The sequence below is a fragment of the Camelina sativa genome, chromosome 17 (assembly GCF_000633955.1).
Source record: "Camelina sativa cultivar DH55 chromosome 17, Cs, whole genome shotgun sequence".
Lineage (NCBI taxonomy): Eukaryota > Viridiplantae > Streptophyta > Magnoliopsida > Brassicales > Brassicaceae > Camelina > Camelina sativa.
This window is the reverse complement of record NC_025701.1, coordinates 34,247,992-34,259,118: the sequence shown is the minus strand read 5'-3', so window position 1 is coordinate 34,259,118 and position 11,127 is coordinate 34,247,992. Positions and strand designations below refer to the sequence as shown.

At 39.6% G+C, this 11,127-nt stretch overlaps 4 protein-coding genes across 6 annotated transcripts in view; 1 reads left to right on the top strand and 3 right to left on the bottom strand.

Moving 5' to 3' along the window:
• LOC109124616 (probable LRR receptor-like serine/threonine-protein kinase At1g56140) overlaps nucleotides 1-3,379 on the bottom strand; it is a 7,769-nt gene extending 4,390 nt beyond the window's left edge. The window contains exons 1-17 of the mRNA XM_010481893.2: nucleotides 3,189-3,379; nucleotides 2,749-2,935; nucleotides 2,574-2,645; nucleotides 2,418-2,489; nucleotides 2,244-2,315; nucleotides 2,077-2,148; nucleotides 1,854-1,925; nucleotides 1,656-1,727; nucleotides 1,439-1,510; nucleotides 1,285-1,356; nucleotides 1,107-1,178; nucleotides 871-942; nucleotides 719-784; nucleotides 564-629; nucleotides 417-461; nucleotides 231-292; nucleotides 13-117 (exon numbers count right to left, since the gene is read on the bottom strand). Coding sequence (XP_010480195.1) covers nucleotides 13-117; nucleotides 231-292; nucleotides 417-461; nucleotides 564-629; nucleotides 719-784; nucleotides 871-942; nucleotides 1,107-1,178; nucleotides 1,285-1,356; nucleotides 1,439-1,510; nucleotides 1,656-1,727; nucleotides 1,854-1,925; nucleotides 2,077-2,148; nucleotides 2,244-2,315; nucleotides 2,418-2,489; nucleotides 2,574-2,645; nucleotides 2,749-2,935; nucleotides 3,189-3,309 — 1,372 coding nt within the window. The 5' untranslated portion in view covers nucleotides 3,310-3,379. The remainder of the gene's footprint in view (nucleotides 1-12; nucleotides 118-230; nucleotides 293-416; nucleotides 462-563; nucleotides 630-718; nucleotides 785-870; nucleotides 943-1,106; nucleotides 1,179-1,284; nucleotides 1,357-1,438; nucleotides 1,511-1,655; nucleotides 1,728-1,853; nucleotides 1,926-2,076; nucleotides 2,149-2,243; nucleotides 2,316-2,417; nucleotides 2,490-2,573; nucleotides 2,646-2,748; nucleotides 2,936-3,188) is intronic.
• On the bottom strand, nucleotides 4,339-6,320 carry LOC104760055. The gene is made up of 2 exons (XM_010482904.1): nucleotides 5,258-6,320; nucleotides 4,339-5,183 (listed from the first exon to the last, which is right to left on the bottom strand). Exons 1-2 carry the CDS (start codon nucleotides 6,318-6,320, stop codon nucleotides 4,339-4,341), a joined length of 1,908 nt encoding a protein of 635 aa, XP_010481206.1.
• Nucleotides 6,848-8,583, bottom strand: LOC104758920 (cytochrome c oxidase subunit 5C-2-like). Of its 3 annotated transcripts, none has more exons than XM_019239412.1 (6): nucleotides 8,371-8,583; nucleotides 8,196-8,282; nucleotides 8,040-8,115; nucleotides 7,855-7,959; nucleotides 7,300-7,435; nucleotides 6,848-7,153 (listed from the first exon to the last, which is right to left on the bottom strand). In XM_019239412.1, the coding sequence occupies exon 6, from the start codon at nucleotides 7,149-7,151 to the stop codon at nucleotides 6,957-6,959; it is 195 nt and encodes a 64-aa protein (XP_019094957.1). In that variant the 5' UTR covers nucleotides 7,152-7,153; nucleotides 7,300-7,435; nucleotides 7,855-7,959; nucleotides 8,040-8,115; nucleotides 8,196-8,282; nucleotides 8,371-8,583; the 3' UTR covers nucleotides 6,848-6,956. The 3 variants fall into 3 exon arrangements, 2 of the variants coding, with proteins under 2 accessions (XP_019094957.1, XP_019094956.1); XM_019239411.1 differs by having other exon boundaries at nucleotides 6,848-7,162; nucleotides 8,371-8,582; XR_762789.2 differs by lacking the exon at nucleotides 6,848-7,153 and having other exon boundaries at nucleotides 7,220-7,435; nucleotides 8,381-8,568.
• The window catches only part of LOC104758919 (shikimate O-hydroxycinnamoyltransferase-like), a 2,778-nt gene continuing 1,436 nt past the window's right edge, over nucleotides 9,786-11,127 (top strand). The window contains exons 1-2 of the mRNA XM_010481892.2: nucleotides 9,786-10,271; nucleotides 10,436-11,071. Of these exons, the coding sequence (XP_010480194.1) occupies nucleotides 9,864-10,271; nucleotides 10,436-11,071 (1,044 nt within the window). The 5' untranslated portion in view covers nucleotides 9,786-9,863. The remainder of the gene's footprint in view (nucleotides 10,272-10,435; nucleotides 11,072-11,127) is intronic.

Here is an 11,127-nt window from a genome sequence, read left to right as displayed (position 1 = left end):
TCTGCGTTTTACTTACAAAAAATGTAGATGGTCCAAGTGCCCCCTCGTCCTTTTCATACAAAGCTCCACCACTAGACCTGATCTCCTGGCCTCCACAATTGATGAAAAAGTTGAAATCTGGACACCCATTAAAAGAAAAACATCTTAACCAACATGTTGTCTAATATATGCATCCTAATATTCGCAAAGCTAAAACTGAAATGAGTTTCAAAACACCATAATGCACTTACATACTCCTTTTCCTCGATTGCAGCGGAAATTCTTCTGGAGGCAGTCCAGTCCGGGGAGAGCCCTTATAGAAAAAACAAAAAGTACTAAAATGAGGAATACGGCATGTCGGTTAATAGTCGTATGCTTGTGAAATAGAAATAATGTAGAACTTCAGGCACCAAGAAGAGCACAAAATTCAAAGTCACCTTCTCTTAGAACCTCCCAAGGTGAAGTGGTTGGCAATCAGGTTACTGCAGAATAACGCACACACACACACAAAAAAACTTTGTTTTCAGCAAAAAAAACAATTTATTGTGTGCCATGATATTTAAGCACGTAGTTCTCGAACTTACAGTTGCAAGTTTGATAGGCGAACCCAAGAAGGAAGTTCCCCTGCTAAATCATTGTATGACACATCTCTGTATTGTAAAGCACTTTGAATTATTGACAAGTTTTTAATACATATAACTGAGAGAGAAACATTCCTATACATATACTTGTTACTCACATATTGCTAAGAGAGGGACTCTTCTGAGCCGGTAAGGAACCATTCAGCTTGTTATTTCCAAGAAACCTGAATGAAGGTAATGATATTTCTGTTCACTTAGTCTTCGAAGCTTGAATAAGAGCATATGATGGGGCAAAAAAATATATTCTTACAAGTGAGTAAGCTGTCTTGAGTTGAAAAGCGAAGCTGGAATTTGCCCAGTTAGCTTGTTGAAACTTAAATCACTGGAGAACAAGTAAAGAATATTGGTTGTAATTATTAAAGGCCTGTGTGCTTTATTTTCAGAACTATATTATCTCAGTTTAGTAACAAAGAAGACATAGGATAACTTTTTAAAGCATCTTACGATCCAGAAAAAAACAATTGTGTCATCTTGTCTCAGACTTACAGTTGTCGTAGCCACGAGTAATCTCCAATATCGGATGGTATTGTGCCTGTGAGATTATTGTTCCTCAATACTCTACATGATATTTAAAAAATGTCAAAACACAAAAGAAAGAAGACAGCTAAACTAAAGGAGTTAGAAGTTCATCAAGATTAGGCAAAAGCTGAACCGAATTTCTTACAGGACACTTATAGATTTCATTTCTCGGATGAACTGAAGAGAAGAATTGCTATTACTTATTTCACCTAGTCTCCTGCATTTTAGATTTCAGTCAGTATCGAGACAAAGAGCAAGTGGAAGAGTGAAGGAGAAAATAACACATATTCAGCACTTACAATTCTGTCAAGGAAATTAAGTTCGCAAATGTAGATGGAATTGGACCAGTCAAACTAGTCCCCAGAATTCTCCTGCAGGAAAGCATGTTTCAGTATATAGTGTGGTATACCATCAAAAGTTGTTTATAAACCGTTACTATATACATTGATAGGCCATAGCTTCAAAACAAAGAAATAAGACTGAATAATTGAAGAGCTGCAATATGAAATTTCTCACAGTGTAGAAAGTTTGGTCCAGTTTCCTATAAAGTCTGGTATCTGACCTGTAAGTTGGATATCGTTAATCCAACTGAAACAAAATTAAAAAGGAAGTCAATCCAAAACTTATGAACATGTATGAATATGATTTGTGTATCAAAATGAGTAACCAAATACAATAGCAACCCCAGGAGATTAGAATAAATGTAACTCTTACGCTTCTTCCAAGTTCACCAAGTTAGCAAATGATGAAGGAATTTCACCACTAAGTCCTGAACTTCCAATGTATCTGTCACAAATATGAGAATCAATTAAGCTTACTGCATCTCGGAAGCACTTTAGTGTAAAACATTTTATGAGAAGTGAGATTGTATAGATGCTGTCAATACAAAACGTCACCACATGAAGAATGAAGAGCAAAAAGCAATGCATACACTTACATTTTCACTAGCCTCGTGCAATTGCCAATCTCAGGTGGTAGAGAGCCGGAGAAATTATTCATATCAATCGCTCTGAGCTCAAATGAATAATCATTAGAATCTATCAGGAAAAACTAAAGAAACAGTTGAAGATGTGATCATATCCTTGATGAGAAAGAAGTCCTTACAGTGATCTTAAATCAGTAAGGAGCCCAATTTCTTTGGGAACTGGTCCGGTCAATGCATTGGCCCCAAAAGTCCTGAGTTAAAAAACGCAACAATGAGAGAGAAAAAACAAAAAAAACAAATTGCTCACTCACATACATATGCATAACATTACAAGCTTGTCTCAAATGCCTTACATCCACTGCATTTGAGTCAGATTTCCAATGCCAGGAGACAGAGGACCACTCAAGAAATTCTGATGTAGGTTCCTGCAGAAACAAAAAAGTGTGTTCCAATGCCATACTTGTTTCAGTAGATATAAGTGAAGCACTTGAAAAAAAAAAAAATCATACAGATTAGAGATGAAAACAAGAGTCCAGAGGTCATCAGGAATTCGTCCGGCAACATCCATACCATTAGCTCTCCTAAAAGAAATTCAAATTTTTAATTGTGAGTGAGGCGATACGTCGAACAGGTGGAAGGCAGTGAGAGGAGAGAGAGAGAGAGAGAGAGGAAAAGGAAACGTACAGAGCAACGATGCGGCAGATAGTGGAATCGACAAAAGTGCAGTCGCATTTGATGAGAGGATTGAAAGCTAAATTGTCGATGCTGACACTGTCGTCTATGGCGGCTCCGCTGCATAGTTCGCCGCTTATGTTCCAATCCTTCGTCGCCGTTATCTTCCACGTCCGGAATATGTTGTTCAACGCCCGAGCTGAATCGGTTTCCAATTTTGAAAAAAAAAAATTGATGGCAGAGTTTAAAGATTAATTAAGGAAAAAAAAAAAGCAATAAATATCAAAAAAAAAAACGATATACATAAAAGTTGTCATATCATCTCCATAATAAGAAGAAAAATAATAGTTGAAAGCTAAAGCATCAAATTTTGCATATGTTAAACAAAATAAATAATAATAATAATAAGGGTCGACGATGATCTTAAACGAATTTAGCAAAGTTTGGAGGACCTTCGTCGGGATCAGTAGTGGCTCTGGTTCGGTTCTGTGGTCGAACCACATGAAAAAGACCAGACAAGAACACAAACCAAACTAGGAGGGAGAGATTTAGGGAGTGTCTTAATTTCGGCATCGTCGATGACCAAAGAAGATGTGGGAAATGATGGATCCAGGGAGAAGTAGTAAATCAACTAGCCCATTTGTTATTGTTAATTGTTAAATAGTTTAACTTTAGAATTTAACAGCCTAATCTTTTAAAATTAATAATTTAGCCATGTGGGTAAGTTTCTTTTTTATTAGTATGAATTTTTGTTATTCAATACAAACAAAAAAAAGGTAGGTGTCGGAAAGCCTTATTACCACGCGGTCTTGGCCATTTCCTTATTCGTCGTTACTCGTTTAACAGACTATTTCAGTAGTTCATTACTACTAGTAGTATTAAACTAATGAATTAGGTTACTAATCAGTGTTATGTCCGGTTTCAGTTTGAAACTGCTGATTTGGTGGAACCGGGTTCGAACCTAATATAAACAAAGTTGATTAATCAAACCGTGTAATGACATATCAATGACATCAGCCAGTTGCCTCATTTTCAACCAAATGGCAAAATACTTGAGCGTACGTGTTCCTTTCCTTCCACTTTGTATAAAATATTCACACGCCTGATGCAATCCAATCGCTAATATTAATATTATAAACGACCATTAGCGATAGAGTTAATTATGATTAGGAACAAGGACGTCAAATACAAGTTACTATACAGTATTAGATATAGGGTTGACTTGACTTCTTAGTTACGTACGTATACTTTTCTAACAAATACTACAAAAGTACTGATAATGTTTATCTCCATAACTTGAGTTGACTATAAATTATTGTTAGAGATTTTGCTTCTCGTAACCATTTTTTTTTTTTTTGTATCTGGATCGAATTATCATATAAAATATGATTAGTCTTGATAAATACTGTCAGGCCCGGTCCTAGAGATTCAGTGGCCTAAGCATATTTTAAAAATATATCCTTTATTTTTTAAAAAAATTTCTGGTATTATATCACTTAGTAGTTTATCAGTTACATAGATCAAATAGTGCCTGAAGCAACATGTATAACGCCGGGGTGAATAATCCCGGTACTAAAACAATACATATGGTGGAATAAAGAGTTAGGTAGGTGGTGAGGCGAGGGTGGAGGTCCGAAACCACAGCAGAACCATGTCTTGAAACTTTGGATTACAATGTCTTGCAGAACAGGTGTTTCGGATGCGACGATCAAGTTGAGCGAAAAGTCCTTCAACTGGGGTGCGGATGCCAGTAAATTTGCGAGCGTTTCTCTCATGCCAGATTGAGTAGATCACCGCTTGAGCTGCAATAAGCTTTAAGGGGTTCATCTTCTCTTCAGTAGAAGGAGTTTTGAGCCAAAGAAGGAAGCGCTCCCAAGTGTTGAATCCTATGAAAGGCATCTGTAGTCTACCAAGGCACCATCTCCACAAGTCGAAACTGTATGGACATCTCAGGAAAAGGTGGTCCTTGGTCTCAAAGTAAATTTCACAAAGATGACATGTATCATCTTCTACTATTCCCCAGTTTCTCAGTCTAGATAGAGTAGGCATACGATCTAGACAGCAAAACCACATGATGAATGATTGTTTGGGGATAGAGCATGTGAACCAGACCTGTTTATGCCAATGCACTTGTGGAGCCGACAGTCTACACATGTTCCAAGTATCAGAGAAGCCAAAACGGTCCTGGGGATCCACATTTGGTTTAGCCCACAAGTAGATGTCCTTGACATTCTCGAAGAGAGTTGTTTCACTGAGATGGGTGAGGAGGAGCTCCATGTTGTGAGTACGAGCACCTCTTATTATCCATCCAATCCTAGAGTGAGCTTGTGCCACAGTGGAGTCCAATGGGAGACCAATTCTTTTATGTTCATCAGCTCCAAGGAAGGTGATCAGATCCCCAAACGGGGTCCATTTATCATACCAGAAGGAGCAGGACTTACCATCACCTAGACTACAGAGAGGAATGTTTTTGCTGTGGGGCATAGCTTGAGCATGTGCTTCCACATCGAGGAGCCCTTACTTGAAGTGGAAAGGCGCCAGAAACATTTCCTTCCCAGCTTACGTTTCCTGCACCAAGCCACCCACAGAGAACCAGAGGCAAAGAACAAGTCCCAGATGAGCTTGAGGCCAAAGATTTTATTCCATTCTCTCAAGTCTTGAAGGCCAAGACCTCCTTCTTCTTTAGGAGAGCAGACTTTTCTCCAACTGACCTTAGCTTGCTTTGGGATATCAGCGGAACCTGACCAAAGGAATCTTCTGCAAAGCTTTTCAATATCCTTTATACATTTTGCTGGTAATATAAAAGCTGCACACCAATAGGCTATTATATTTTGTATGACCGAGGCGAGGAGTTGTAGTCTTCCGGCATATAAGAGATGCTTATTCTGCCAAGAGTGCAACCTTGTCCGGATATTACTCACCAGGGGCTCACAATCTGATCTCGAGAGTGGGTTTGGGAGTAGAGGTAGGCCCAAGTATTTAACCGGAAGAGATCCACGAGTGAAACCAAAATTTGCACATAGCATTCTTTGATCAGCTTCAGAGGATCCCGAAAGATAGAGCTCCGTCTTGGTTTTGTTCATTACCAGGCCAGAAATGCTAGTGAAATACTCCAAAAGGGTTACAATTGCCTGTACAGAAGCGGTTTCACCATCGAAGAAGAGCATAATGTCATCAACAAAGATCAGGTGTGTAACGTCTGGATTTGCTGCTCTTGGATGATATCCTATCTGACCGGTTTGGAAACGCAAGTCAAGTAGTCTAGAGAAGACATCCATACCAATGACAAAGAGGTAAGACGAAAGGGGATCCCCCTGCCTAAGACCCTTCTTGCCTTTGAAGTATCCACATAATTCCCCATTGACCGCAATAGAGAACCGTGTTGTTTTAATGCATTGACTGATCCAATGGATATACCTGGCAGGAAAGCGAGTTGTAACGAGGATGTCCAGAATAAAGCTCCACTCGATCGAGTCGAAAGCTTTTCTTAGGTCTATCTTCAGCATTCCACGCTTAGATGTTCCATTATTGTTGTAGCCTTGGACAAGTTCTGATGCTAAGAGGACATTGTCCAATGTGCACATTCTCCTTTATATATTGCATGTTGAAAACTAAGTTTGTTTTGATAAAATGACACTAATAATAATAAGTACTGACATACAAGGAAAACTGATAAAAAGTGATAAGAATACGATATTTTACTATATACAAATAAAATATTGTTTAAAACAAGACAAGAAGTTAGGAAAAGTAAAAAAAAATGATAAAAGTATGTGAACATGAGAAGAGATATTGACTAAAATTAGCCAATAATTAGTGTTCCAATGTAACAACGCATAGCCTCTAAAATTTTTAGTTATTGACGGCTTCATTAGCCTTATGGGAGGACCAGCCCTGAATACTGTATAAATCGACAAAATATATTATTTTTGAGTACGCGCGTAACTTATATAACGGTTTTATTTTGGTTTTACGATAAAACTTTATTGTTCATATATGAAATTGTAGTCGATTATGGTGGTATTAGGGCATGTGCATCGGTTAGGACTGATATTTGGTCCTTCAAATATTTTATTCCTATTTTGAGAGTTTCTTAAGTTTTGTATTAGCATTGGTGTCCTTCAGAGTTTGGTCCTTCATAGTATTTTTAATTTAAAAAAATTACAAAGTTACAAAATTACAACAACAATAAGAGTGAGAGCGAGTAGAGGCAGTCCCATTCACTCTTCAGCAGCGACAACACTGATCTCACCTCTCTCAAGCAAATCATAGAAAGATCTGGTTTTCCTCTGCTTATTCCAATGGTGCATCTTCCAGAGACCACCAGCAGCTAAACCAAGTGTCAAACCAATAACTAATTCCTTGACAACACTCGGGCCTTTCAGTGTGGCATGCACAACCTTGTGTCCTACCATTTCTTCTCAACCTACCACAAGTTTTATTAAGCATCCATTTCTTCTTTAAAGTATCTTTGGACGTTGAATGGAGAAAAGGTTTGCTCTACTGTAAGATTTTAAAATTACAGTGATACAATACAAAGTTCTTTCAGTAAACAAAACGGACCTGAATCTGGTTGTCTGTGATCAGGGATTCTAGTTCCTTCTCTAGACCAGAGACACTAGTCTTGAATGCATCAGCCATCCTGCTGAAATCAACAGACACAAATGGCAGTGTGTACTGGATCAGTGCTCCCGGGTTCCTGGCAGAGCAAAGGTTGAGAGAAAAGAAGAACGATAACATATGACACAACAAGAACCAAACTGGACATTTAAGACATTCTCGTGGACACACACACACAAACACACACACATATATCATAACAAGAAACAGAATTAGGCAACATTTGGTCAGATTTGCATTCAGGCTACTACATTGTCTAAGCATAGAAGTAGAATTCTAAGGTGTTGCAGGAAATATAGAAGTGACAATGAACGAGTCTGTCTAACTAGTAGAGTAAACTAGCCTAATAGAGTTCTTACAGAAGCCAGATTATACCTCATATCATCAATCATTCTCAGAAAAAATACATCATCAATTCAAATGAGAGGATTGGTCATTCTCAGAAAAAATACATCATCAATTCAAACATCTCTTGTAAAGCTTATATATATAACTCACCTGTCTTTTAGAAAGAAACATTCCAGAACTAGTCTGTACTGCACTCTCTACACTCTCACCAAAATCATTATCAGCCACCATTGACTTCTCAAGCTTTCCTTTCGCCTAAACCCATAAATCAAATCCATCATCACTAGTTCTTCAAAATCAAAACCAAACACACAAAAAAAAAACCTTAAGAATACATTTAAAGATTTCTATACTAATTTGATAAAATGATCACACTCCTCATCAGTAAGAAACCCTTTATACAAAAAAGCTCTGCAAAAAAAAACTCACAAACTTTAAAACACAAATCAAAATCAATAGAAACAAATAAAAGATCAAAAGCTAAAACAAACCTAGGAGTCCAAGAGAGTTGAGTAACACGAGTTGGATCAAAACCAAAAGAAGAAGCACTCGTTTTCATCTTAATCACAGACCCATCTCTGCAAAAAAAAACAAAACCCTCTGAGAGTCAAAACCAAAATTCGAAATAAAACACAATCGAATCAATTTCATCGTAATCTTCTAAACTTGTTGTTACTCGATCGAGTGAAGAAGCGGGTAGGTGCAGATGAGAATTTAGGAAGAATCAAGAGAAAACATAGGAAAATGCGAGAAAAATCCGAGAATCCATTGTGTGAGAAAAAGACTTGTTGGAGGAGATGACGCCACGTGTAACAAAGGACGGAGAAATAAACGTCCCCTTTTAAGGAACGTTCCTTCGTTAAATATGACATTTTGATTTAAATCGTTTTATTATGAAGTACGGTCGATTTGGACACCGCTGCAGATGCTCTTATATATGGTCTCTATGTAATATATGCAATAATGTTGCCCTTTTCAATAACCTAGTGAAAACAAAAACAAATCTTCTTCTTCTTCACTTTTTATGTGAGTGCATGTGACGGCACAAGCTTTTCTCATTGAATCCAATCCTTCAAGGTGATTCTCTTTGTCTTAATCATCTTCTAGCTTCTGATTCACCACTGATTCATCTCCGGGTTTTGGTTAACTTCTGGAGTGCATCTACTCATCTAACATACTTCGTTTTTACAAGTCCCGTTGGTGGTAGATATCTTTGGCACAAGAGCAGTAACATTTTTTTTTTTTTGTCTAAGAAGTAACGCTTTTTGAAAAACATTGGCTGCGTGTGAACAGTCAATTTGGCTTGCAACATTGTCAGTCCCTCTCCATTTCCCGTCAACACAAGCAAGCAGCAACTATAAATTAAAGGGTTTATGTTATTATGTATGCCCATTGGAACGCCAACAAGTTGTGGATTCTGGCGTAATTTTCTTAACACATCAGTTTACTTTACGCGGTTAGATTTTGCAAAAATCTGTCGGAAAGCTTTGTTACGACTCGTCATATCGATTGACCATCATCATCACTCAAGTAAGTTTCTCTTCTTCTTTGTTGTTCGAACTGGATACTCTTTCGGTAGCAGCTGGTCCACAAAGGCCCAAAGTATCAAAATAAATAAATAAGTTGAGCCCATTGCTATTTATTTGGGCCTAAGCGTAAGGACAGAGGGGGGGGGGGGTAGAAGGAAGAAGAANTTACCATCACTCATTCACTCGAGTAAAGTTTCTCTTCTTCATTGTTGTTCGAACTTGATACTCTTTCGGTCGCAGCTCGTCCACAAAGGCCCAAAGTATCAATAAGTTGAGCCCATTGTTAGTTATTTGGGCCTAAGCGTAAGGACAGAGAGGGGGTGAGAAGAAGAGTAATCGGAACTGGTTTACCAACCCCCGGGAGAGGAGTGGGACAGAGTGATGAGATGGACCAATGATGAAGAAGCTGCCGTATTTGCATTACTGAGATAGTTGGTTGACAGATGGAGTTGGCGGGGACGGGGGCGGTAGGTGAAGGATTACGACCTTTCGCTTTTTTTCTCTTTTTATTTTTGTTCTCACCACACCCACTTTATTATATTTACCCGTCCTCCCTTGTCACACAATTTCTCAGATCAAACTCAAAACATAAATCTGTTTGCGTTTGATCTTTCTAAACCCAACCAAACTATGAAAATTAACATCCGAGATTCCACCATGGTCCGGCCTGCCGCCGAGACCCCAATCACTAATCTTTGGAACTCCAACGTTGACCTCATCATCCCTAGATTCCACACCCCTAGTGTCTATTTCTACAGACCCACCGGCGCCTCCAACTTCTTTGACCCTCAGGTCCTCAAGGAAGCTCTTTCCAAGGCCCTCGTCCCCTTCTACCCCATGGCTGGTCGCTTGAAGAGAGACGATGATGGTCGTATCGAGCTCGACTGCAACGGCGCCGGTGTTCTCTTCGTCGTCGCTGATACTCCTTCTGTCATCGACGATTTTGGGGACTTCGCTCCCACCCTCACTCTCCGTCAGCTTATCCCCGATGTTGATTACTCCGCCGGCGTCCACACTTTCCCGCTCCTCGTCTTGCAGGTTTAAAAGTCTTTCCCTTTTTCGATCTTTGTGAATTTTGAGGAAGGATCCATTATACTATACTAGGGTAGCTAGTTAGCCAGCCAAAACTGATTCCTTGTGTTTTCGGTTTCTATCTTTAATTTAGCTTAGCTTGATCCTGTGGTTTCCTTTGATGTATGTAGGTGACCTTCTTTAAATGTGGGGGAGCTTCCCTTGGTGTTGGCATGCAACACCACGTGGCTGATGGTTTCTCTGGTCTCCATTTTATCAATACGTGGTCTGATATGGCCCGTGGTCTTGACCTTACCATTCCACCCTTCATTGATCGAACCCTCCTCCGCGCTAGGGACCCGCCTCAGCCTGCTTTTCATCATGTCGAGTATCAGCCTGCTCCCAGTATGAGGATCCCGTCCAAACCAGGGCCCCCTGACAGTACCACCGTCTCTATTTTCAAATTATCCCGCGATCAGCTTGTTGCTCTCAAGGCTAAATCCAAGCAGGATGGGAACACTGTAAGCTACAGCTCCTACGAGATGTTGGCTGGCCACGTGTGGAGATCAGTGGGCAAGGCTCGCGGACTTCCAGATGACCAAGAGACCAAGCTGTACGTTGCGATTGATGGAAGGTCCAGACTTCGCCCGCAGCTTCCCCCTGGTTACTTTGGCAATGTGATTTTCACTGCCACACCATTGACAGTTGCAGGGGAGCTTCTATCAAAGCCAACATGGTACGCAGCAGGCCTGATTCATGATGTTATAGCTCGCATGGACGATAACTATCTGAGGTCTGCTCTTGACTACCTGGAGATGCAGCCTGATCTGTCAGCACTGGTCCGCGGTGCACATACCTACAAATGCCCAAATTTGGGAATCAC